Source organism: Tursiops truncatus, chromosome 18 (genome assembly GCF_011762595.2).
Source record: "Tursiops truncatus isolate mTurTru1 chromosome 18, mTurTru1.mat.Y, whole genome shotgun sequence".
Classification (NCBI taxonomy): Eukaryota; Metazoa; Chordata; class Mammalia; order Artiodactyla; family Delphinidae; genus Tursiops; species Tursiops truncatus.
The window spans coordinates 77,151,307-77,178,947 of record NC_047051.1 but is presented as its reverse complement, the minus strand read 5'-3'; the positions used below and the strand labels follow the sequence as shown (position 1 = coordinate 77,178,947).

General features: G+C 53.6%; 1 protein-coding gene across 8 annotated transcripts in view; it reads right to left on the bottom strand.

The window, feature by feature from the left end:
- ATP11A (ATPase phospholipid transporting 11A) overlaps positions 1 to 27,641 on the bottom strand; it is a 119,124-nt gene that overhangs the window by 54,680 nt on the left and 36,803 nt on the right. For all 8 annotated transcript variants that reach the window (XR_002173429.3, XR_002173430.3, XM_019921000.3 and 5 more), the window contains exons 2-4: positions 8,353 to 8,475; positions 3,235 to 3,324; positions 2,379 to 2,459 (exon numbers count right to left, since the gene is read on the bottom strand). Coding sequence is in view for 6 of the 8 variants with exons in the window: in XM_019921000.3 (XP_019776559.1) it covers positions 2,379 to 2,459; positions 3,235 to 3,324; positions 8,353 to 8,475 (294 nt within the window). In the remaining 2 variants the exon portion in view is untranslated. The remainder of the gene's footprint in view (positions 1 to 2,378; positions 2,460 to 3,234; positions 3,325 to 8,352; positions 8,476 to 27,641) is intronic.

The following is a 27,641-nucleotide window of genomic DNA, read 5'->3' as shown; positions in this document are numbered from 1 at the left end:
CCCTCTAAGATCGGGCCTGGGGTCGCCAGCCCAGGTGACTGGTCTGTTCTAAGAGGCTCACACAGTATGTGCTAAGTACATAGACCAGGGTCCACCTGTGGGTCCCTGTATCACATCCTCAGCTTTGCCAGATATTCCAAACTGTTCCCCAGGACGGTCCCGACATGCTCCCATCAGTGTGTGTGGATGCCTGTTCGACCACGTCTTAATCCCATCTGCTCTTCAGACTTTTACATTTAAAAGCCAATTTAATGGGTATAAAGTAAAATCATATCGTTGTTCAAATCTGTATTTCCAGATGACTGGAAAATAAAACCGAAGTTATCACAAAGGAATCCGTAAATGCTTCTCACGGTTCTGTATTAAATACAGACCAGTCCAGACGTTCACACTAAAGACTGGCTGGGAGACATACAGGCACCGCCCTTACACTCACAAAGGTCACCTTGAGACTCCGTTCATGTTTTCTCGGTCTGGAGTCAATCACTCCGCCATGCGTCACCTCATTCCCACTGCCACCCACTGTCACTTGAACCATGTCTCATGTGACATGTGTGTTCAGTTTCTTAATTTTTTATTTAGAAACTAACACAGAAAGCATGGCTTTGTCAGCAACAATGTGACCATCAAGAATTTAACTAGATGCTACCTTTCTGTAAATTATTTCAAATGCAAATGTCATCCTGTTCAAAAGTTTGCAGCAGGGACTTACTTCCCTGGTGGTCCAGTGGGTAAGACTCTGCGTTCCCAATGCAGGGGGCTAGGGTTCCATCCCTAGTCGGGGAACTAGATCCCGCATGCATGCCGCAACTAAGAGTTTGCATGCCGCAACTAAAAGATCCCGCATGCCGCAACTAAGACCCGGCGCAGCCAAAACAAATGAATAAGTAAATAAATAAATCACTAAAAAAAAAAAAGTCTGCAGCAGATAAGGGACTTGTATCTACAACATATAAAGAATTTTCACGACTCGTGGAGGAAAAGACAACGCAATTTAAAAACAGGCCAATGACCTGAAGCTATTTCTCTAAAGAAGATTTACAAAAGGCCAATCAGCTCATGCAAAGATGCTCAGCATCATTGGTTACCAAGGAAACGTAAAATCAAGCCACAGTGGGGTACCACCCCACACCCGCTCGGGTGAGTGTAATAAAAAAGATGGACAACAAGCCTTAGCAGGAATGTGGGAAACTGAAACCTCACGCACGGCGGGTTGGAGCGTAAAATGGGGCAGTCACTTTGGAGAATACTTTGGCAGTTCTTTACAACAGTAGCGCAACTCGATTCCTTTGTATGTACCCAGGAGAAATGAAAACGTATGTCCACACAAAGCTTACATGTGAATGTTCACAACGGTGTTCTCCATAAGAGACAAAAAGTAGAAGCATCCCGGGAATGCCCTGGCGACCCAGTGGTTAGGACTCTGCGCTTTCTCTGGGTTCGGCCCCTGGTCGGGGAACTAAGATTCCACAAGCCACGCGATGTGGCAAGAAGTAAGCAAATAAATAAATAAAGCCACATTAAAAAAAAAAAAAGTAGAAGCACCCCAAATGTCCATCCGTGGATGACGGATAAACAAAATGTGGTCTGTCTGTCCACATGATGGAATATTATTCATCTGTGGATGAAGCGCTGACACAGGCTACAACGTGGATAAACCCTGAAAACACGCTCGGTGAAATAAGGCAGACACAAAAGATCACTACTGTATGGTTCTGTTAATGGGAAATGTCCCCAATAGGCAAATTATAGCAACAGGAAGTAGGCTGGTGGCTGCCAGGAGCTGCGGAGGGGGGTGGCGAGTGACGCTCACGGGTACGGGGGTTTCTTTCAAGATGTCGGGAATTTTCTGGAACTAAGCAGAGGTGATGGTTGAGCACTGAATCTGGCTGAGTGGATGGTGGGACTAACAGACGACCTGTCCTTCCTGTTAGTCACCGGCTTTACCTATCAGGATTGCAAAGAGCAGCGCAATCCACACGGAGCGAGTCAGGGGTCGCCAGGCTGTTCTACTCATGGAGCCGCACCCCAGACCCTCTGCACGAGCAGGTCCTCGGGGCTCGGGCAGCCGGGGACACGGCGGGCGAGGCAACTCAGGTGCTGTGTCTCCGGGTGATTCCACGTGAGAACGACCGTGTCCTCTTCAAACGCTCGGGGCGACAAACTAGCACTAAATTACACAATCTCTCTTCTTTTAACTCAAGCATCTCTTGACTCAAGACTCTATCTAAACCAGTCACAAAAGTGAATTTCGAGAAGTCAGCTAAGTTTCCTACGAACCAGCTGAAACAAGGCGGGGAACTCTGCTTTGGATGAAAGGCGATGTGCTATAGCAGAGATTCTGTAGGACCTTCGTCCTTTCTGCCTGTAAGGCTCACCTGCTTGATAGCTGTGACAGTGATGACGAAGAACAGCGGCAGGCCGCTCGTCACTGGACTCGTGGGCGTATCAATAATCAGCTGCAGTGAGAAGAGAACCGTTGAGTCATTTTCAGAAACACTTCTTAGGGGCTTTAGACGGACTGGCTGGCCCTGTAACACCTGCCGACGTTTGCTTTGACTCGTTTTAACTCGCTTTACTATTACCCCACTTCATCCCACCCCTGGAGATAAATTAGATATGAATTTTTACTATAAAACTGAGGGCAGTTCTCCTTAATTACGGGCTGTGCTTAGGAAGCCACGTCGGCAGTGGCAAAGACACCAGCTGACTCCAGTGCACGTTTTATTTCAATTCACCCCTCTGCTCCTGGTGCCACACTTTAATTACATTAGTTGCATAAATTACTGTCGGGGAAATTTTAAAAGTCCTTCAACGGTATTTTGTATGATTGAAACAAGTTAGGTTGCTGTTCTTAAAGCACATCTGACCTGTTCCCTAATCCATACCTCGCTGTGGTTTTCACTCTCTTTTTTTTAACTCTCTTTCTCTTAATGTTTTTGTTTAGGAGAATCCCCCCTAAAGATTAGGAAGATCCTGCTCTCCCGTCAGTACTGGAGAACGAGGACAGAAAGTGGCCAGGACCAGTTCACATGCACAGCGCTCACGCCTATGTTTTAGTGAACAGGTCTCTCTGACCCAACATGCTTGTCCTTGAAGAAAACAAGTGAAGCAGCTGCAGATAAAGGGGCATTAAGTGCTTCCTCCTTCTGAGGAGCAAACCAGTCACCTGAGAATAAATGCCACTTACTTATATTTACACTTGAGGTGACAGAAAAAGATGACCAGACTTACCTGCACCAGAAATATGATAAGAAAATAAAAGTTGGCTATTCTTCTGAATTGTTCAAATAAGTTCTTGGGTATGAAGTTCCAGAATGTGTACTGTGTAAAAGAAAAACAGAAAGGAGTCATTTTGATCCCATTTTACGTTGTGTAGCATAACTCTACCACGTGATAAGCTGTCCTGAATTTCAAAGTACAAAATGTCTAGCTTTAGATACAAAATTGAGAGTGTTTGTAGACATGTTATCAACTTGTTGACTGTAAAAACAACCGCTAACACAGAACATGTGCTCCAAGAGGAGCATATGTCAACTACCTAATTCCAACAACTCAAGGTAAGGCAAAGTAGCTTAAGAATAGTTTTACTATTAAAATGTCTCTCGTAAAATGTAAACCTCTGATTGTTAACTCAAAACACACATGGTTAGCATTCTCCTTTGACTGTAATTTTTGGTAAGCTCTCTGTTTTGTTACAGCGTGGCTACGAGGGGACAGAACGTGAAACAGAAGTCACCATTTTCAGGTGGTCTTAACCCAGCTTGGCTACTGAGGAGGTGTCCTGGGCCAGCCCCTCCCCCTTACCTAGGGGGCTGGAGAGGGACACAGGGAGGGTAGTCAGGCCACTTACTCGCCAAATGTCTCGTTTTTGCCTCAGAAGGAGACCTTCCCTAACCTTTGTGTTGAAAACAACAATGTCCCGTATGTCATTAACCTACAGTAAACACTGAGCTTGGACACTGTTTTTAAAATTCCATTTGACAGTTTTGCCTTTTAACGAAGATCGCCCCCTGAAGGGGAAGAGCCTGCTCTGCACGCCATCTCTCTCATCTGGACTGGTAAGCACCTTGGTTATCTCCCTGCATCTAGACCCACAGGCACCTTTAAAGCCACTTAATTTAAAGCCACTTAAATGATGACTTTATTCCTAGCAGGTGCAGGAGGCCCACGTTGCAGCTCAGACATTATGTTTTGTGATCTCCATATTTTACAGAATAAATGACTGTCATAAGTTATTACTGCTGATTATTAGTAATACGGTCAAAATCCCTGATGATGTATGGTAAGAAGAGTGAAAACCCAATGAGATAGTTGAAACATTCATGACTGCCCTGATACATCAGTACTGTATGGATAAAATAAAATAAAATTACACATGTAAGGGTTGGCAATTGGATAATGGTGTGCCAATTGTACATTTTTAAAATATTCCATTACCACATTTTTAAAAATATTTATTTATTTGCTTATTTATGTGGTTGCACCAGGTCTTAGTTGTGGCAAGCGGGCTCCTTAGTTGCGGCTTGCCTGGCTCCTTAGTTGTGGTGTGCGAATCTTTAGTTGAGACATGCGTGTGGGATCTAGTTCCCCGACCAGGGATCGAACCCAGGCCCCCTGCATTGGGAGCATGGAGTCTTATCCACTGTGCCACCAGGGAAGTCCTCCAATTGCACATTTTTGATCTCTGCTAAATTCTAAAGATCTAAATATCTGCTTAGACACTTGGGCCACAATATAATGTAACACTTTGTATTACAATGTACAAGGCAACACTCTGACCTACATCTGTCAAGTCCCAGGATCAGTAGAACAGAACTTAATACTGGAATCCTTGAGCCACAAGCATGGAACAAAGGGGGTTTTTTTGCTATGAGGGAGCTAAGGAGTCTGAGGTCGGCGGAGCATCTCTTTCCCACCAGACAACTTGAGGAGCATTGAAGCCACAGGACAATTACTAGCCTTGTGTTTCTTTCACGCCATGAAAGACTTCACACCCAAAGTGTGCACCTGCCCTGGGGGTCGTGTGTCGTCAGCGCTGAGCTGGATTTGGCCACTCTCTTCCTTCCGTGAGAGTCACCTGTGTCCTGTACTCACTGGGAGGGCGGCTCAGACGCAGAGAAGCCGTCCCGCCTGGTCGACCTTTAGTCACATGGAGACGGGGAGACAAGGACAGCCTGGCGCCACCCTGCTTCGCCAGCCCCGGAGAGTGAAACCAGAGCACCTGGAAACCGCTGAGGCTGCGGCTACTGTGTGCCTGGAGGGGGAATCCCGCACAGGTGCGCACGCGGCGCCCTAAAAACGCACGGGGCACGGTCACTGATCTCCAGGGAAGGCGACCCGGAAGGTCACAAGTAGTTCAGCTTTCTGTACAGGGTGGAGGGACAGCACAGCCTGAGCTGAACATCTAATTCCATAGCATGCTGAGGGCAGAGATGGGAGCCACACGCGTCTTGTGCCCAAAGGTACAATTTTGTAACTTGATGAAGCCCCACTGTCCCTGAGTCCAGGATCTGGTGCTAGAGCAGGCCTTGGGTTGGGGGCTTGGCGTGAGGTCAGAAGCCAAGGGGTTGTGCTGGGGTCATTTCTACCAGGCTCCGCCCCAAAAGGAAACAGAACTCACTGATCACCAATAACAGCACTTCTTCAGATCAGGCCAGATGAGCATTTTCAGCCCTCGTGTAACTTTTCACATGCTAAGTGCTTTCACGACCTTGGATTTAATAAAATCAGACTTACGACTTTACTGCTGGTCGTAGTATTACTGCTCCTTAAGTAATAAGTCATAAAACTTATTACTAAAGTGCGTCTGCACACTTACGAAATCTTTGTGGACCATCTTTTCTTTTAAGGTAGAAACGAATGTTCTCTTCCCAAGAAAACATATATACATCACCAGAAACATATTCTCTGAACCTGTCTGTAAACTTACGCTTTACAAATTAAGTTGTATTTTCCACATCCTGAGCTGTTTTTAAATGAAAATGATCCTGTGTCCAGATGTCCACGTCATCTGGTCTAAGTCCACGGCCTGTCCACCCTGCTCCTGACTTGGATTCTAGGCCCTCGTCTGAGGGTCTCCTCTGTACTGAGATCAATTAGCAACCGAGGTTACGTTGTCTGTAATTGTCCTTGAAATGACACACCATCATCTACCCGGAACTGACTTTAAGCCACCAATACTGCAAGTGCCCTCTCTCCTCAGAGCTGAGACGTGTCGCCTTTTCACCAAAACCCACGCCTCCTGTGTGACAGCCTGATCTGGCTCCGGGGGCAGGTGCTGACTTAATTCTGTCAGGGCGTGGGGTGAAGGAACTTTCCCGAAAAGAAACAGTTTTGAAAAGGCGCCCAGGACCTGCACGTGTATGGAAGCCCATCCTTACGGCGCCCTCGCCCCGGAGGGGTTTCCTCTGTTAGAACCCAAGGAGCCTCGGGGCACATAGGAAGAAGGCACCCCAGGCAAGGCAGCGCCTCTTGCAGACCCCGGGAGGTGACACGGGGCCCCTCAACGTCTTGCTGGCCACCGGCTGCGGGAATATTAGAAGGGAAAACCTGAAAATGATAAATTGGCTCGAAACTTGAATCATAGCAAGGGGTCATAAATGGGATTTAGGAATCTCTGCTCTCGATTATCTCCCCCAGAGCGTGGACGGGGCTTCATAACAAACGCAGTGCCCCGCAGCCCCGGGCTCTAGTCCACCGGATGCGTCAAGAAGGGCTTTGCTGCTCCAATCCCTGAGTTTCTGAAGTTTCCTTTGAGCGGCTGCACAGAACCTTCCAGGTCCCTGGGAGGAAGCGGGGCTGGGACAGCAGGGCCCAAGCTTCGTCCCTGGGGGAGAAGCCAGCTGTGCGGGATGTGACTCAGAAGCCGAGGCGGCTTTGTCAAACGTCCTGCCCAGACTAGACGCGGGGCAGCGTGGGGACTCGAGGCCTAGTCGAGTGGGGACTCGAAGTCGTCCCTGCAAGTTCACACGTGCACAGTATCTGAGTGTCTTCAGTGCACTTCCCCATCCCTCGATGCACCTGCACTGCACATGAGCAGATTTCTAAGAAATACGTTTGAGATTTTGTTCCTTTGGGGGCACTAGTGGTCGACAGACTGCATCTTCAGTGAGCTCTCTTCGAGACTGTCTAACTTATAAACGTCACTACTGGAAAGACCTATTTCTGGATATGAGGTCCTCCTGTTTATTTCTCCTTTCATTGGTCATGTCTGGGCAACCACGGACTACTTTTGTTTGGCTGTGATTTTGTTTATGAGCAACTGACTTACCCATGCTGTATTTCTGGAGATTAAAGTTATTATTTTACATTGCGGTTTTAAAATAAAATAATTCCATTAAGAAAACTGCCTTACACAAATGAACCTATCTATGAAACAGAAACAGATTCACTGACACAGAGAACAGACTTGTGGTTGCCAAGGGGAAGGGGGATGGGGGAGGGATGGAGTGGGAGTTCGGGGTTAGTAGATGCAAACTATTACATATAGAGTGGATGAACAACAAGGTCCTAGTGTAGAGCACAGGGAACTCTATTCAACACCCCGGGATAAACCATAATGGAAAAGAATGTATATATATGTGGAACTGAGCCACTTTGCTGTACAGCAGAAATCAACACAACATTGCAAATCAACTGTACTTCTACTAAAAAAAAAATTTTTTTTTAAAACTGCTTTAGAAAACCTCAGTTGTCAAGTATTTGTAACAAGCATGGGACACTCTTGATAACTCATGACAGAATTAAGCGGGTCCACCGCAGGTATCTGGACACGCAGCACACTGATGTGTGAATTATGCAGGTCTGTGACGTGGGTCTGGGTGTCCAGGACACCCAGGCGTGTGGAAAGTTCTCCGCAGCCTGCAAAGCCACCGTTTGCTGTTTTCCAGAGTCAGCGACCCCATTCTCAAGACCCAGCTACCGGTTAATCTGAGGTGTGAAGACAGTCCTGCCACCCCACCTCCAGGCCAAGAGACGGTCAAAGCCCCCGTAAACGGTGACACGCGCGTCCTCCTCTTCGCGTCACCGCTCCTCCCTGACGGCCTTGGACGCGCGCCCAGTGCGCGCTCGCCAGCTGGTGGCGCCGGGGCCCCTGCGTCGTCTGTTTTGCAGGAGGAGACCCTGGCCTGGGGGGCTCAATGGTGGCACGCGGCCAACAGCTAATACGTGGTGCCGGCAGGACCCGAACGTCCTAGACTTCAAACCTGATGCTTAAACGTGACACAGGTAAGAGGGACGTGAAGAGAATGTGCTGTGACGTCACGTCTCAACAGTGTTCGGGGGGCAACCGGAGGGGTGCTGAGCCCAGGCGCCGAGGGCCGTGCGGCGAGCTCGCAGGCTGATGCTTACCTTGGAGGAGACGATTCTGTTGTCCGGGCACCTGTGCGGGATGTAGGCCTCAGCTCCCGGTGGGGGCTCGCGGTGGCCCACGTACACGGTCCGGCTGTCCACACAGTCTTCCTCCCCAGCACACTGCGGGGGGGAAGAGCGGTCAGAGCGGGCCTTGGGGCGGGCTTGGATGCAGGTCTGTGCTGGGCCCTGGGGAGGGCTGGGCGCCCCTGCAAGGCCGGGCCCCCCACCCCTGCCCACCCGCTGGGCCCTCACGGGGTAAGTGCTCAAACCCCCGCCCAGCTCTTCAGGGGAGCGGTCTGCGCGCCCACCGGCACCCCCAGCAGGAGTCGAGGGGGGCTTCAAAGCTGGTGGGCGGTGGAAAGGCCACAGCGCGGGTCCATTCAAAGCCAGAAAGTGACAGCAAAACCCTAAGCCTTCAGAAAAAAAGACGACAATCCCAGAACTTTTGGGAAAGGTCTTTAACGCAAGAAGAAAGTAAAGCTATGAGTTCAGAGCAGAAGGACGGTTCACACACTGCAGCAGCTCACCCATAGCCTCCCTGGAAACCGAGAAGACCTGGGTCTGACTCATCTTTGCATTATTCACAGTGCTGTGCACCGGACGTTAAGGAAACACCTCCGACCCGAAGAACCTTCTAGTGACGCTCAACCAACTGTACGCAGTAGGCACTGCAGTGCCTGAGACATGATAGTTGCTGACGAGAGACTAACATGAAGCCTCGCATAGCGGCCCCAGCACGGGGCCCTGGACCTCCCCCCACAGACAGGCAGCCCCGGCATGGGGCCCTGGACCTCCCCCCACAGACAGGCAGCCCCGGCACGGGGCCCTGGATCTCCCCCCACGGACAGGCAGCCCCAGCACGGGGCCCTAGCCCCTTGCTCAGCGTTGTCAAGAACAAACAGAGACAACGAAAGGAAACACACGGCCACGCTCCGGGGGCCCAGCCCGTCCCATCCAGCACCGTGTCCAGCCTTTGTGGCTTCAGGGAACCTTCACTTTTTTTTTTTTTTTGCGGTACGTGGGCCTCTCACTGCTGTGGCCTCTCCCGTTGCGGAGCACAGGCTCCGGACGCGCAGGTTCAGTGGCCATGGCTCATGGGCCCAGCCGCTCCGCGGCATGTGGGATCTTCCCGGACCGGGACATGAACCCGTGTCCCCTGCATCGGCAGGCGGACTCTCAACCACTGCGCCACCAACTTTAACACAAACATGAAAATCCTGGAAACCTTCCGCCTAAACTCTGAAGACAGCGGCTCCGCGGCGGCCGGGCACAGGCACAGGACCCCGTCCCCAGGGAAGCACGGCAGAGGAGGCTCATTAGGGCCAGTTCATACCCTGGGCACAGGCCGGCTTTACCGTAATCATTCAACACCTCAAATACCGCTCGGCGCTGTTCTAACTGTACATGTCGGGGTACAACACCTGCCTGTGGGACGAGGTCAGAAAACAAACCCAACGCGACATATTCCGAGGGACTCGCCACCTCATCGCAACACCAGCTCCTTTGGGGATGAACCTCGTCCTACTCAGCCCTGCGTGACAGCGCAGGGGCGGGGCTCCATCCCTCCAGCCGCGCGGGGTGTCGGGTCCCCTGCAGATGACAGCAGCAAGAAGCGGCCAGGCAAACGCTGCCCCAGAGCTGGTCCTCCGCCCGGACGTGCAAGAGGAAAATGAGTCCCACCTTCCCCAGAGACACCGTCAACTCTCCTCGCAAGTCTTGGGACTTCAGGGGTGTTTACATCCTGCTGCTGAGCCAGACGGCAGGTAACGTGTCCAAATTACAAAGGCAGAGCTGTTTACAAACTGCCAACAGAAATAAACCCACTCCCCATCTCTCCACCAGCGTGTCCTAAACCGGGCAGCGACCTCAGCAGACTTTCTGCCCTGTTCGATCTGACACACACACACAGGTGAGAAGAGACCACCGTCAGGGCACAGAGGCTGAACCTCGGATGGAAAGAGGCCTGAACCTGCGAGGCCAGCTTTCCTCCAGCTTCAGGAAGGCCCGGGGGGCACAGGAGACACTTCACTAAGAGCTGCGGGGCAGGGAGGGGCCGTTGTTCCTGTGCTGCCCGGGCCTCTCCTCAGGGGTGGGGGAGGAGCTGAGTCAGGACAGGAGCGGGGTGACCTGGGGAGGGTGAACCTCCTAAGCATCCTGCACCCCTTTGCTCCACACCGGCCCCCTCGACTCTGAAACCCACCCTCCCTGCTGTGATGCCTTCGGCTGCACTTCCAGGCCCCCCTGGAGCAGGGACAGGGCTTCAGAGCCTGCATGTGCCCCTAAGGCGACACGGCTCAGCCCCCAACACGTGTCACCTGTGGAAGGCGGCTTTGCGGGTACACCTGAGGCCCCGGGTACACCTATGGCTCCGGGTACACCTATGGCTCCGGGTACATCTAAGGCCCCGGGTACATCTAAGGTCATGGGTACACCTTAGACTGCAGGTACACCTAAGGTCCCAGGTACACCTGAGGCCCCCGGTACACCTATGGCTCCGGGTACATCTAAGGTCATGGGTACACCTTAGACTGCAGGTACACCTAAGGCCCCGGGTACACCCTAGGCCCCCGGTACACCTGAGGTCGCAGGTACACCTGAGGTTGGCAGCTGCACCCCCAGGGCTCTGTGGACATGAGAGGGAAAGTTCCCCACCGCGGGCTCAGTGCAGAGGAGCACCGCAGGTTGTAACGCAGAAGAAGGATGAGGTAACCCAAAGTGCCACCCGCCCCTCCCTGGGCCACGTCGACCACAGACGAAGCATCCAGCTTACCGGGAGCTGGAAGGGCACCGCTGCTCGTCTGCTCAGAGGGCACGCAGCCAGCAGGCCCACGGGGCTTCCGAGACAGACTTGGGGTGCAGAAGGGCTCAACCAAGGGGCTGCAGGAAGGGTTTCCTTGGCTGCAGACTAAGCAGTGTGTGCGTGAACAAGGGCCGCAGGCACGACGTCCTGGGAAACTGCTAGAGACCAGCGGCCCGATCCTGGGGGTGGCGGGCAGGAGGCAGCTCCCCTGCATCAGAACCCCGGGCGGCCACAAGAAACTGTGCGGGACACCCTCCCGGGGGTGGCAGGAAGGTGGGTGAGACCCGGCCCCACAGATTTCCACGTTCCTGGGGAATCACAAGACGTTCCACCAAAACGCAGGTGAACCAGACGTCAAGGCTTTGCCTGCGTGGCCCCTGAGGATGCGTGAAAGGTCCCCAGGGTTGCCCTAGAAAATACTCGCAAATCATATCTAATGAGGGATCGGTATCTGGGATAGACAGAGGCCATCGCAACCAATAATGAAAAGACAAATAAGGAGATTTGACTAGACTTTCTCCAAAGATTTACAATGGCCAACATCACATGGGAAGATGCTCAAAACCAACGGCCCTCAAGGAGGTGCAAATCAAACCCTGCACAGGCGGAAGGCGCCAGACTCAAAGGAGCAAACGCTGGATGACGTTTGTGTGAAGCGTCCAGCACAGCCAAATCCACGGGGACGGAAAGCGTGGTGGTGGCCGCCAGGGGCTGCGGGAGCCGCTGCCTGGGTACCGGGTTTCTTCGGGGCGATGAAAATGTTTTAAAATTAGATTGTGATGGGGACTTCCCTGGCGTCCAGTGGTTAAGACTCTGCACTCCCAATACGGGGGGCACGGGTTCAATCCCTGGTCGGGGAACTAAGATCCTGCCTGCCGCACGGTGTGGCCACAAATCAATCAATCAATCAATCAAATTAGATTATGGCGATGTTCCATAACTTGGTTCGGTACTAAATTCCACTGAACTGTACTCCTTGAACAGGCGGGTTTTAGGATCTATGAATTTTGCCTCAGTAAAGCTGTCGGTTAGGTCTCGCCATGAATTCCTGGGTCCCGAGCATTGCCCGTCACTTGCTTCTGCGTCCGTGCTGAGACCCCACCCTGCGTCAGTGCAGCAAACCTCACGTCTCTGAAGCTGAGATGGGCCCTTCCTTCCCAGACAAATCCACCCCCTCCTCTTACCACAGTGAAGCTAGGGTTTTACCAGAATGAGGGATCCTCTCCATTTTAGGGAAAACGAATAACATCTTTAAGGTTTGGTTTTTAATAGATAGCATTTCCTGATGGATAAAACTGAGCTGGATGCGTTTCCGAAGGAGAACGCCCAACAGCTGAGGAGCTGGAAAAGAAGAGATTACATCTGGGGTAAAATGGGAGGAACACGGCAAGCAGTGCACCCTCGCTCTCTGGGCCTGAGCCAAGGAAACACCCCACTTCTAGGGGCCTCGCGGGGCCATCAGGCATGTCAGACGCAGTGGCCGCGCCTTCAACAAGTTCGCCATCAGCCTTGTTAGGATGTGGGGCACAGTAGCCTGAGCGTTAACGTCAGAAAGCACACAAGGACAGAAGAGAGTCTAAAATACGCCGGAAATCAATTTCACCCAGCGTTAGTCACCTAATGGGAGTTTTGAATTTCAGCTGAAACAAACAGAACCTATTAGCTGAGTTACATGTCCGACTGGAACGTAAACATGTAATCTAGCCTCGAATTACCAGATCAATTTTTGTAGAGGTGGTTCCACCTAACGACCATCTCTTTCTTTCTTTTTTTTTTGTATTTATTTATTTTTGGCTGCGTTGGGTCTTCGTGGCTGTGCGCGGGCTTTCTCTAGTTGTGGCGAGCGGGGGCTACTCTTCGTTGCGGTGCGCGGGCTTCTCACTGCGGTGGCTTCTCTTATTGCGGAGTATGGGTTCTGGGCACACGGGGTTCAGTAGTTGTGGCTCGTGGGCTCTAGAGTGCAGGCTCAGTAGTTGTGGCACATGGGCTTGGTTGCTCCGCGGCATGTGGGATCTTCCCGGACCAGGGCTCGAACCGTGTCCCCTGCATCGGCAGTCGGATTCTCAACCACTGCGCCCCCAGGGAAGTCCCCTAACGACCATTTTTCAAATTTACAGGGATCCAATGACAAAGCAATTCCTTGTTCTGGTGTCTGTTTATTGCTTTAAAAGGCAGCATTTCTTGTTTGACGGGTAAGAAGATGATACAGCACTGAGGGTGTTTCTAAACTTGAGACGTTTCTCTGGCTCAGTTTCCCCAGCACTTCAGCTTCCCCGTGATGCGGAGTGTGTGATGTGGCCCCTTCTGTCACCCCTGCCCACACCCACGGGTGTCTGTCTGCACCCAGGGAGCCTTCACTCACTCCTGCTTCTGCAAGCCTTACTCGGGAGCAATGGTTAAAGTGATGCTCCGTAAGTGGAACCCATGGGTTTAACTGCTGATCAGATCAGAGTTCTCTGCGTGAATCACCGGCCCTCGCAGGGCCAGTAAGCAGAGTCTGGACTTCCCACGGTGAGGCAGGAGCCCAGGTGTGCACCCTTTCTCCTGTCACTGGACCAGTGCCCTTGGCCTCTGCCGGAGCCCCTCTCCACGGACCTCACTCGATGGGAACAACAGGCCCTTCCTTCCCAGACAGATCCGGGCCTCGGCACGGCTCCCAGTGGCATTTTCCTGCTGTGGACATATTTCCCAAAACAAAATTGTTTGGATCACAGAAGCACCAGCGATGGTCCACTTCACTGGGAAACACTGACCATCTGGAAAATGAAGACGTCGGCTGACCTAAACCGTAATTTACTGGGTCCAGAACCAAACTAAAAATAAAAACTCTAACCACAGATGACTTTTGGCCCGCTCTGGGCTCTCCTAATTCGATAGCTCACAGCAGCAGATAAAGAGTCCTGTGCTTGGGGCGCCCGGGCGGGAGGCTGGGACTGGGCTGGACAGGACAGAGCACTGGCCGCCACTGACCCCCTCATGAAACGCACGGGAGCAAAAACAACAGTGACGTTTTTGACAAAAATAAGTTTCCAGACGAGGCTGCAGATGAAGCAGATACAATCATTCCTGCGACTTCAACGTGAAAAAAGGCAGCAGCGATCAAAGGTGGGTTTCCGTCCAGTTTCCCGCCGTGACCCCCTCACGACGCACATCATCAGGGCCTGTGCAGAGATGCAGCCTCGTCTCTGGTCGTGGGTTGGGGGAGGGTGCAGGGGCTCAGACCTCCCTACGGGGGAGCAGGTTGCAGCTCAGCTCGCGCAGGCGGGTTACCTGCCACCACCTGTCCCATGGAGGCCACAGAGGCCCGGCTCCCCTGGAAAGCAGGCCCAGGTGGGTCCCCCGCATGCTGCCTGGGGAGGGGCTGGGAGGACACAGGGAGGACGGATCGCGTCCCTGCCTGTTCAGGGGGCAGTCTCCGTGCTGGGGGCACAGCTCCCCCACGTAGAAGTCAGGGAACCAGCCTATCGACGAGAAGCAACGACTCCAGGCTGAGCTGATGCAGTCAGTGCGGAGGTGCGGGCGAGCTGGGCCAAGTGAGTGACCAGGCGGTGAAACGAGAGAGCCCGGGGAAGGGAGACGAGGTTTACAGCGTCGGAGAAAGAACCTCACCCGCAGGTCTTAGATGTGAGCCCAGTTCCCCGGCCCGGGCCAGAGGGGACCCAGCCTGTCAGCTCCTCCCCCAGAGAGAAGGGCAGGGAGTCCTGAGTCCCTGACCAGATAAGTACTGCCCTGTGAGCCAGCGGCGAGGGCTCCCACGGTCCAGAGCACAGCACAGCGACCCCGTGTCCCCTGGAGCGTCAGGAGGGTGACGGGGTCACAGGCCAGACGGTCCCCGTGCTGGGGGGGTGTTGGTGCCGGCAGGGGGCATTTATGAAGAAGGGACAGAAAAGGGAACAGAGGCCCAGGTTCCGAGGAGGCAGAGGGGCGGGCTGGGCACCTGTCAGGGACCCGTCCAATTTCTGCATCTGCCCCCAACCTGCTAACCTCACCGAGGCTGTTGGCTCCTCCCCGACGTCCCCCCCACGGAACAGCCCCTCTTTACAACAGGTGTACATCCTGGTGCGTCCCCCGCTGTTCACGTTACAGTGCAACTGCAGTAGCCTCCGCAGAAAGAAACGTGGATAAAGACGCCAGAACACGGACAATGCGAAGAAGAACTAGCCACGCACGCGGGCCAGCAGAAACTACAGCACGAGGATGGCGGGTGGGAATCAGTTAGCCTGAGAGAGATGCTCAAATGATCAAGGATCCAACCGCAGTGCTTCATACGGCACTAGAAAAGCTGTCACCAGGAGGCCGGCAGGAGGACCACGTGATTTCTATATTTACTTCCCAGGAAAGACTGTCCCCTTCCAGAGACGAATTAGCCAGAAAACTAAGCAAACTCACCCACTTCCCACACAGAAACGTGTTGGTGTACATGGGGCTTTTCACAGCCGAAATTATGTACCTTCCGCCGCACTGGAGGCATATTTTCTAAATATTGAATATATATCTAATGAAGGACCCGCAGGGCTGAGTCAGGAATTACGGCAAACTGCGTGGTGACAATACCGACTAACTGGATAACGACATCCACGGAGCCGCTTCAGAAACGTGGCTCAGCTGGCTGGCCTCGGCCTGGAAACGGGCTGCCTGAAACCCGCGCGAATCTCCGAAACCCCGAAGCGAAGAGTCTATTTCGGGGGAGATACCGGCCTGGGAGCCCGAGGCTGAGGCCAACCCCGCAGTGGTCTGTGTGTCAGGCCCGGGAAGGTGACCACCGGGGGCCACCAACAAGTCCCGAGACCTGGGCTGGGCTGGCGGGGGCAGAAGCGGGAGGGGAGAGCAGGGCGGCTGCCGTGTTGTCTGCACGTGGCGCCCCCCGTGACCGGGAGCCCCCCTCCTGACGGCCCAGCTCGCCCACCGTTCCGCCCCTCCCCAGGGAAGCCCACTGTGACCCTCCTCCGAGGGGGTCAGAAGGTCTGGCCCCTCCCCTGGCTCAAGGCGCAGGCCTCCGCGTGACCCGTCACACCTGCACCGCTCCCGCCCACTTCCCGACAGGTGCTCAACATGAATGGTCTCACCATCGTGACTCACTCCCCAGACGCAAAAACATAACTGAGTGTCTCTCCCTGTGTGTGAAGCCCACTCTAGAAACGCGGGTATTTCCTCGTCCACTCTTGAGGCCATTCCTTCATCTTCACTGTGTCACCAAACACTCTCAGAGGAAGGAACAGTTAGATGGAGGCTGGGCGCCAGCCAGGAAGGCCTCTTCCAGGGGCGGGGTGGGCCCAAGGCCTGCAGCACAAGGTGGAGGGCCTGAGAAAGAAGCTTCCAGAACAGGGAGCCGAAGGCCAGGACGGGCCGGAGGTGAGGGCCTTCACACCACCTGCGCCACAGGCCCAAGGTGCGCCAGGCAACTGAGAGCAGGGAGGACAGGCGACACCGGCCAGCTGCACCGTAGGGTCCCAGGGTCTCCCCGTGTAACTAAGCAACCATTCCAGACCCCAGCCCGTCCCGCTTCTTGCAGCTCCAATCCTGCTTCTTGGCAAACAACTTGGGTAACGTTGCCGGTTCTGCCTTTCTGAGCCTCAAGTCAGTCCTTGAATCGGTGTCTCCTGGGCTCAGTTCGGCTGAAACAAAACTTTTCTATTCCTATTATAGACTGTTTATTATTCTTTTCATTGAAAATGAAATACAGACAGCCCCACCCCCAGAATAAGAATGACAGATTATACAGCCTAGGGGAGCACCGGGTGTCCCAGAGCTTCTGGGGCCCCTCCTTCACTGCCTATCCCTGTGCTGGACTTCGCAGCCAGCATCCCCGTCAACAAGCTGCCCGGAGACCCCGTCTGAGCCAGCCAGGTGGCAGGAGGGGCTGAGAGCAAGCCCACCGGGGGCCGGCACCGTCCGGGGCAGAGTCTCCCTGCGTCCCGCCCTGCCCATCCCTGGAGCGCTTCTCACGCCGTCAGACCCAGGGTCCCCTCCTGTTAGTAAACCCCTCTTACCGTCCCCGTGCTATGAAATTCCTAGGAACAGCCCCAACTAACCCCAATAACTCGTACAAAGCACCGGGAGGCTCTGATTCTAAAGGGAAGATGGAAGGAACACAAGTTAGGAAAACCACACACGCATCTCAGCCCGTACGACACAGACACGGCTCCACCTGAAACTTCAGGAGTGATGTCACCAGGGCTGCACGGCTACAACCAGACAGACACCCTGGGTCTGTGTCAGGCACAACCAGACACAACACTCTTGCTTTACTGGGCTCTGACACCATGAGCAGAGATACCACAGGCTACGTGACTTTCCACAATGGGAACCAGTCCTGGTAAGGTTCTGATGAAAATAACATAAACTCTCCCCACAATTTACGTAACAGCTGACGTTTCTGTTTGTTTTTTTTTTAAAAATATTTATTTATTTATTTTTGGCTGTGTTGGGTCTTCGTTGCTGCACGCAGGCTTTCTCCAGTTGCAGCGAGTGGGTGCTACTCTTCATTGTGGTGCGGGGGCTACTCTTCATTGTGGTGCGGGGGCTTCTAATTGCAGTGGCTTGTTGCTGCAGAGCACGGGCTCTAGGTGCGTGGGCTTCAGTAGTTGTGGCATGTGGGCTCAGTAGTTGTGGCACGTGGGCTCAGTAGTTGCGGCACACAGGCTTAGTTGCTCCGCGGCATGTGGGATCTTCCCGGACCAGGGCTCAAACCCATGTCCCCTGCATTGGCAGGCGGATTCTTAACCACTGTGCCACCAGGGAAGCTCACAGCTGATGTTTTGAAATGTACTGGGATTTGTTTTAATCAGATCTGGTGAGTCACACAGAACCAGAAACGACTGTCCTGGCGGAGGGAGCTGTTACATCACAGATCCCCGGAAACAGGAGCAGGCCAGGCGGGCAGGGCCACATGGGGTGGCTGCAGGGGGGAGGGGGATGGAGGGAAACACAGCAAGGCTGGTGCCCCACAGCTGGGCTGCACAGAGCCTCAGAGGTGCTGCCCTGTTCCCCACACACGACTCATTCATTATTAGAAACTAGAGCGGGAGGGGCAGGCAGTGAGAAACCTCAATGCAAGAGGCAAGTCCCAAGGAGGAGGGGCGCGGTGACCACCCCCTCTGCCGGGACCTTCAAATCCACAGAGACGGAAACAGGAAAAGGCTCCGGGGCTTTCCCCGCATTTGATTTCTGGGGTCAAACACCTTTTGTCTTTAATAAAGAGAAGCAGCAGGAGCGTGATGGGAACGCCCAGGCCTCCACCATCCAGAGCTGGCAGATATGAACACTTGTGATGTCTGACTCGGGACCTTTGAGAGCTAACACCTCATGGACAGAGCTGCAGCCCCCAATTTCCCCCTTCAGCCCCGCCCCCTCCCCACGAGGCACATCTGATGGATGGTGAACTCTGGGGGCGTCCCAAAGGTGAGGTCACACGCAGCGTCCACGTTAATCCAGCCACGAGCCACGCACACGACCTGCTGCAGTCGTGAGTCCCCAGATGTGTCTCACAACGGCAGCATGCGTGCTAATCCCCTCCAACCCGCTGTTTCACCCAGGGTCGTGGGAACGGGGCTGTAACGGTGACTCTGAGACAACGGCTTACCTATAGGGATAGACACAGACTGGGCCCATCCTTTTAACCCACTGCAAACCCCAGAGAAGGAACTTACAAGTGACCCATGCACCCGAGAGGTTTTCCCCCAGATGTTTCACGCCGAGACAGACATCCTCGTGTGGGCGTGAGCCTCTCTGGGGGTCACTCTGGAAGAGGAGGCCGGACAGTAAACCACGGGCAGGCACATTTTGGGGGAGCCGACGCGTTCTGAACGTACACCCCAGCAGGTCTGACCCCCGGGTCCCCCCCCCGCCAGCTGTCACGGGCGTATCCACGCGGCCGAGCTGACTGTCTGAGGAAAGAGCTCGCTGCCTTCCCGGCTGCCGCGCTGGGACCCTCGTGAGCTGTGAGCTCTGCGTCATTTATCCACTTTTCTCTCCTGGGTTTTCTTTTTCTCACAGATTCACAGAAGCCTGTTACAGGTGACAGACACTGAAGCGCTGCACACCTCCTCCCTGCGGTCACTTCTCTTTTAACTTTTATAGTCTTTCGCGTAGAGTTTTACACTGTGATGCAGTCAGACTTACCCATCTTTCTGCAAAACTTTGTACACGTTGATATTTTTAAAGGAGATGTTACCTGACTTCCGTTCCTAGGTGATACAAATGTGATGGCTGATTGATTTACTGATCTGAAGACCCCACCACATAATCTGACAGACGAAGGAACGATAAAGTTCCAGTAAGAGGAACTGATTAGCCCAAAGCAGCAGGTCCAGGGCAAAACCCAGGAGTCTGATTCCCCACCCGTGTCCCCGGGCTGCGCTGTCAGGACCAGGTGTGCTGTCCCACCTGTCAGGGCCAGGAGCTGAAATAAGATTCCAAGTAGTCAAGCTTGGCTGGATAAATAATTAGGGGAGAGTAAAAACCTTTCATAAGTGTTGGCTATCATGTTGGCTATCATGATCTTGAGTAGATGAAAGCCCCGTGACAGCAAGGATCATATTTAATGTTGTTTTCTACCTTCTGTCAGGGTCAGAAGCACAGGCAGCTGGGGACTGCCCTGGCAGTGCAGTGGTTAAGCCTCCGCGCTCCCAGTGCAGGGGGCCCAGTGTCGACCCCTGGTCGGGGAACAAGATGCCTCCCGCTGCGACTAAGACGCGCAACCAAATCAATAAACAAATAAACAGGAAACACGAGCACCCGCAGGGCTGGGCAGGTAACCAAGGGGGCGAGATGGGCGTGTCCCGTGGCTGGGCAGCCCCTCCTCGGGCAGCCGTGGGGCGGCAGGGACAGCTCGGGACCACTGGCTGAGCCAAGGAGTTTCAAGGCTTTGTAAGAGCACAGGCAGGACACGCCACGACATCCGGCCTGGGGGCCACGGCCCGCGGATGAGGCGGTATTTGTCCAATGTGTACAATGCGTGGCGCCATCCCAGCACCAGTAACTGCTGAAAAGGCTGTGGACTCGACAAATAAAGCACGTACTACAGAAAAAACTACCATCCTTTCTCAGCCACGGTACTTTAAAACTCGGCTTGTTTTGTCCAATTCCTATCAAAGCAATAGTATTATGGGCAGCGCTGTGGCCGTCGTTACCATCTTAGACAGACACGGCTCGGCGTCCGGGAACTCCAGTCTGAGTGGAAGGAGGCGCCCGTCCAGCTGCGAACGTGCCCTTAGTGCCCGTGTGAACTGTCTGTGTGGTTCTGAGCCTGCTGGCCTCGTGGGCCTCGACCCCAGGAAACCCAGGACCTGCACAGGGCAACCAGCATGATCGCACTCTCGTGAGTTCCAGATAATGAGAAAAAAATAAGAGAGGCGACTTTTGTTCCCATCTCTGGACGGCGTGCGCAGAGGCTGAGGGACAGGAAGCGCAGCCCACGCGCTGCTGCCAACACCCAAAACCTTCCTGTTCCTCTCCCCTAATCCCAAGCGGAGCTGTCCTGAGGCATGTGGGCAGAGGGCCTCCTACCAGACGAGGGGACGGGAATTAGTGGCGCAGATCCATCTACAAGGTTCTGTTTTCCACCGTGTGCATTTTTTTTAAGCAAAAAGCAACTCACGTGAAAAACGCATAACTTGTTACCAAGTCGGTTACTATGGTTTTCTAGGAGAAAAACTACACAAGGTCTTTTTTCAATTGACACGTCGTTAATTTGAGTAAGAATTCGAGATTTCAGAATCGATGTCATTCTGCCTGCTTGGCAAAACCAGAACAAAATGAAGTCGCTCTAGGGCTTCCTTGGTGGCAGAGTGGTTGAGAATCTGTCTGCCAATGCAGGGGACACGGGTTTGATCCCTGATCCAGGAAGATCCCACATGCCATGGAACAACTGAGCCCGTGTGCCACAACTACTGAAACCCACGTGCCACAACTACTGAAGCCTGCATGCCTAGAGCCCGTGCTCTGCAACAAGAGAAGCCACCACAATGAGAAGCCCATGCACCGCAACGAAGAGTAGCCCCCGCTCACCGCAGCTAGAGAAAGCCCGTGAGCAGCAACGAAGACCCAATGCAGCCAAAAATAAATAAATAAATTTATTTTTAAAAAAATGAAATCACTCTATAAAAAAACAGATAAAACAAAAGAAAAGCTTCCAAGACAGGCTCCAAAATGCTCCAGATAATCTTGGAAGCATCTTTGACAAGCAAACAGAAGATAAAGAATGTCCACCTCTGATTTTTCCATCAGTAAATGAAGGTCAACTGGCTGAGCTGAGCTCGATGTCGGGGAAATTTTACTGGCGTGTGAGTTCAATGAACTGTTAACATAACCGAGGAGTCAGAGTCCAGAAATACCCGGTTCTTATCCTTGGCCCGTGTCCTCCACATGCTTGAAAATCCCCGTCTTCCAACAACTAGACCCAGGAATGGGCCACAGTCCGGCAGAGGTCCTCAGACTGTCACCCCTTCCCCTGTTCCATGACAGAAACTTCTGGATGAGCTCTCGAAAAACTCGGTACTTGACAAGAGTCGATTTGCAGGTGTCCCGTGTGAGCCGCCCCAGGGAGAAGCCAGGGGGCAGCAGCTGTGAGGACCCAGGCCAGCACGGGCACCTGGGTGACCTGGAGGTGACCGCCCTCAGTGAGGCCAGGAGGAGAGGCCTGGAGTCACAGGGCCCAGCTCACCTGCACCAGGATTCCTGGTCCAGAAACTGAGGTGATAACCAGACCTGTTTTAAGGTTGGGGTAATTTGTTACTCAGCAAAGATGACAGATACATGGCAGGTCACAGATTGCTGAACCAGGTCACTGACACACACACACATGTGAGAAGGGCACGAGGTCCGTCCCTCAGAGGAGGAGGGACGAGCAGGACTCCGGTGAGAGCACCCTCCATGTGCCCCTGGTGGACAAGTCCTGAGGTGCTAAGAGCCACAGAGGTCAAAGGCTCGGCCCAGAACACCCGGGGTTCCCAGGCGGACTCCAGAGCTCCCTCACCGCCACCTCCAGGGAAGCACCTCCCGCAGCTGCAGCGCTGCTGGCCTGACCCAAATCGCCTCTGTGCGCCGCTGGCACAGGCCCCGAATGAGGGGCCCAGCAGAGAACGCAGACAGCGTGTCTGCTACCCCACAACGTGCTGGTGGCTCAGGCTGCGGCCACGGCAGAGGGTCGCCCCCCCTCCTGTTTCATGGGCTACATTGTATTTAATCTGCATTTGGGTTGGGTTCTACGGCGTAAGCGTAACGTGACGTCAAGGTATAAGTATTATCATAATAAAGCTAAGTCAAGGCTAGGGTTCTCAGAGACGTGTACACCGCTCTAACCACGCGTCCCTGACGGGAAATCATTCCCGGGGTGCTATTACTGACGACCAGCACCTTCTGTGACGGTAGGCAGCTCGGCCACCTGGAAGGTGGGAGCTGCAGCTTTCCTAGTGTCTGCACGTTTTCAATCCCTTGCACTTAAAATAAAAAAGGCACAGAGCACAGAGGAGCTGAGAGGCAGGGAGCCTGGCGCACGGTGGGCGCCCAGCAACTATTTTCCGAGTGAATAAATACGAGCATTCCACCTCAGTATAGTCAAACTGGGGCTTCCACTCTACTGGACGACCCCCCACGGTGGAAATGGAGACTCGGAGAGAGTGCTGGGGTCTCACGAGTTCCACGCGGGGTATTCACAGGCGTGAATTGTAACGACCACACCACACGTTTGCAACACGCATCCCAGCCGCCAGCTCAGTCACGTGCATTGTCACACCTGAGCTTTGTGACAACGCTGAGAGATGCTGACAAAGACACTGAGAAACAGGCCAGGAAGACGAGCCAGCGCCTCTGTCACCATAAACTAATGTAAAGCAAGGAACGTCCCGGTCACCCGCCGACGCTTGGTGAAGGGCTGCGTGTCCGCTGTGGGATCAACATGTCCACTGGCAGCCCACCTTGAAAAGCTCAGACCGAAATCTAGAACACAAAGAGCAGCTTCCAGAAACTTTAAATTCTAGCTTTTGCAACAGTCCCGAAGGGCAGGGGCCTCGTGTCCCTATTACACACGGGAGCCCGAGGCCAGAGGGACGAGGAGATACCCCACGGGCCGCTAGGGAGCTGCCGACCTGTCAGTACCGGCGGGGACAACCCGTGTAGGACTCGGAGGAGAAGGAGAAAACCCGTCCCTCGTGATGAAGATGAGGCTGGTCCAAGCTGGGGAAGAGTCTGGAAGGTCTGAGGCCAGGCTGGGCAGAGGGAGCTGGGATGCAGCGACCTCCGGGGTTGGCAAACTACGGCCCCAGCTGTGGCACAGGGTTTGCATTTTCAAACGGTTGAAAAAATCAAAAGAAAAATAATTCCTCACGACGTGACAACTGGAGGAAAGCAGAACACCGCCATCTGTAATAAAGTCTTACTGTCAGGCAGCGGCCCTCGTTCGTTATGGCTGTCACAGCTGCACTCGCACCGCAGGACAGATTGGCGTGGACAGACCACGTGGCCTTGCAGCCCGAAATAATTACCATCAAGGCCTTAACAGAGGGTTGCCAGCCCTGCCGACAGGACAGAAGTGTAGGAAGCCTGGGGCTTGATCAATGCTTCTTGAAGCTAAAATGATTACAGCTGGTCCATTCTGAATCCCCCCCAGGCCCGTGCATCTTGGTGATCCCCGTACCTCTCCACCACCACCCCAAAAGCTGGAGATACACACGAGATCCCCACGGAGAAAACCCCAGTCTGACAACACTGCGCAGGTGAGGTGGGTGGAGAACAAGTATCATTGTCACTGCAGGTGAAAATGCAAAACTGTGAATAAAAGAGGCATTTCCTTCTGCCTCAGGAATCCCACTTCTAAAAATCTATCCCAAAGACATCCTTGCAAAAATACTATCGATTCACAAGGCTAGTAACTGCGGCGTCACTGTAATAGGAGACTAGCAACCAGTGTCCATGAACGGGCTGGTTGACTCACAAGGGAATATCACCCAGCTGTGTCCATGCAACAGGCTGGTGAGGAAGGACCTCTGGACGTACCGAGAGATCGAGGACGTGACAGTGTTTATGGTTTGCTGTCGTTTGTGAGAAACAAGAAATACGGACATACATTTGGGGGCAATCGGGAAATCTGAACGTGGACCGAAGAGTAGATACTAGTCAAGAACTGCTATTGGTTTGATGCGGTGTGATGACGAGGCAACACCTACGTTTAAAAAATGTTCTCGTCAGTTACAGACTATGTGAAATACGTAGGGTGAAGTGACCTGGCTCAAGTGCTGGGTTTGGACACTAGCAGGGGAAAAAGGAGCTGTTGCAGGGTAAGGAGGAAACAAGATGGATCGTAACTCAGTTATGGTTGAAGCTGAGTGCGATGGGGTTCATTACGCTGTTATTTCTAATGGTGTATATGTTTGAAAACGTGTACGATAGAAGGTTAAAACACAGAGGATACGATAAACGTCCATGAACCGCCATCTAACGCAAGAAAACTGAAACCCTGCAATCTGTCATGGGCTGGACTGTGTCCCCCAGAACGACATATCCAAGCCCTTACTCCCGGGGCTTTAGGGTGTGACCTTATGTGGGAACGGGGTCTCACACTGCATTACGAGGGGCCCTAAGTGCAGTGCCCGGTGTCCTTCTCGGAGGAACACAGACACGCGGGCGAGATGGAGACAGAGAGGGGTGGTGCACCTCCAAGTCCAGGAACAAAGAGGATCCCCGCAACCCCAGAGGCAGGAAGAGGACGCTCCAGAAGGACCCTCCCCTGAAGCCTGCGGGGGGAGGCTGGAAACCTACGCCCTGGAAACCTCCAGGGCGTAACAGGACAGAGCCCTGTGTCTTTGGCCCCCGCGCAGCGGTAGTTTTTTCTGGCCGCTCCGGGAAGAACACACCCCCTCTCTCCTCTGGACCCTCGCCGTGTCATTCCTTCTCCGCGTGCCCAGAGGTGACCACTGTGGTCCTTTGCTCAACGTGATGTTCAGTTTCTTCACATTGACACTTTTATCTCTGTTTTCACTGCTGTAGGATACTCTCGCATATCCTATTGGTACAATTCACATTTTAATTCAAAAGCAGTAAAAGAAAGGACCCCACAAACAGCAGAAATGAGTTCAAAATCTACGATACTTTCCTGCTAAGAGCATAACGTTGAATCAGGTATTGTCAACCTTGGGCAGGAGACCTCTGTCGTGGGGTCCATCCTGTGCGGTGCCAGCAGCATCCCTGCCCACTCGATGCCAGGAGCGTCCCCAACTCTGACAACCAAAACTGCTTCCTGACATCGCCAAGTGCCCCTTGGGTGGCAAAGTCACCCCCGCCCTCACTGAGAACTGCTGCATTAAATATACAAATATTCTGAGGACTTTTAGATGATGGACCACGTAATCTACGTGTTCGCACGATCACATAATCACAATCCTCCACTTACTTTCCAAACTTTGGTTCAAAACTTTCAGCCACACAAATAAATTAGCCATTTTTCCTAAAGCATTTTGGCCTCTGAATCCAGGCAGGATGCGTGGAAATTCCATTCGCTGCTTATGGTTCCCTTTGCTCCTATACTAATAATCTAGCTTCCTGAGCGGCCTGCTGCAAATAAGGGATCTGCTCCCTGATATGCAATACTGCTCGCCAGCTATGGACGGCGTGAATCTGTGGCTTTACTGTGCCGACCGCGAGGCCAGCTCATTCTCATCTCCTTTCTCCAAACAAGTGTCTACAAAGCGAGGTGATTTTGAAAAAGATAAAATGGTGATGGTGTTCAAGTACCAGTTTTTGCCGAATCTTATAGACCATCTGAGGCCCAGAACGGACTTCCCACGACTGCCGTGGGAAGTCACCTCGTCCTGATGTTCTGATCTATTGCGGTCAGAAGACTCGGGTGAAAAACGAACAGACAGCGCCTGGGCTTTTCGCGTGTGCGCGAGCAGGACGCGTAGGTCGCCCGCGCGCTCCATCCCCTTACAGCAGCAGGTGTAAATAACACCCAGTCTCTCCACCTCCTCCATTCACTCCGGAGGACTCGCCCCAGAGAGCCCCCGCGTGCAGCCGCTGGAGCCAGGAGGAGCCCCGTCCCGGGAGCGCTGCGCCAGGCGTTCCCGGAAACCCTGGTGTCGCCTGGCGACCCCACGTCTTCTCTTCCGCAGTTTCAGGATGGCGAGAGCCCAGCGCGGTTGTCTGCGATGCAAAGTAACTGCTGGCATCTGCAGCTCCTCCGGGTGTCAGACTACAGTACGCGCTTTGTTTGGTAGAAACGTGGGGTGTACTCCACTTAGAAGGCAGTTAAGCTCGGAGGATCAGAACGTCTCTGACTGAAAGTCCTCATTAGTTTTCTCACACAGAAACGCACAACCAGTCAGCAGGGACCGTCCACGTTCTGGGCTGCAGCTCTGCCCCCAACGCACAGGGGCTCCGCCCCCAACCCCCCTTGCCCAGCTTTGCAAACGGCACGGTGCGGCCACCCAGGCCCTGGACCGTGGGCCCGGCCTGGGATGTTCTCACACTCCAACGACCCAGGTCTGTGCTCAGAGACGCCCTTTCCCCGCGGGCGCCGCACCAACAGCCCATCACGCCCACCGGCACCCTCCCCCCGCCTCTCTCTGCGCCCTCACATCCGACAAAGCCGCCCCTGTTTTTACACATGGACCGCCTGACTCGCCGGAACGGAGGCACGAGGGCCCCCGTGACCGCCACGGAGCGGCACTCTCCAGGCAGGGCAGGCACTCGGGCAACGCCGTGGACCGAACGAAGCTGAAAGAGAAACCAAGACCGCCCGCAGGGCAAACAGCCCCTGCACATCTGGACTCTAGGTCCACACATAACCCTCTTCCGGACCTCTTCCCCAGGAAACCCGTGCAGTCTGAGGCCAGGGTGCGGGGCACTGGCTCTTCCACAACATCACAGACAGTCAAGGGTCTGCAGGGACCCCAGAGAAATCAATCCCAAACTCTCCCGTAACACAGTGCAAATGCTGTGCATTTTTATGGCGAGGTGGCATAAAAGCCAACGAAACTCCCCTTCACAGCCCACCCTACACCTGACTATCCTGGCAGAGAAAGGCCCGTACCAGCCACGCTGCCAACGTGCAGGGGGCCCTGACCCCCAGCTGCCATCCATTCCACGAGCACAGAATTCCTTTGGAAGGAGACAGACCCTGCATGACATCAACAGACACCAGGCTCCAAGTTCAATGCCCCAGGAAAGGTAACACACCTCAAGTTCCTAAGGTAAGAATGACTGTGCTGTGGGAAGAGAAATGGTCCCTTAAAGCATGTGGCCCCCAGCGGGCATAAAAAGACTGACAAACTGGCCACATGATTATTTTTAAGATCTGCACACCTATGCACGTCCATGTGTACACGACCAAACACACAAGAAGTGTCCGTCACAGTAAAGGGCTGGACCCCAGCCCCAGGCCTTCTCTGAAACTCACCAGCCGCGTCACAAGGGCAACCTTCTTCTTTCTGCGCCTCGATTCCCATCAGCAAATGGAACACAACGCCGCTCCACCTTGTGGACTGTTGTGGAG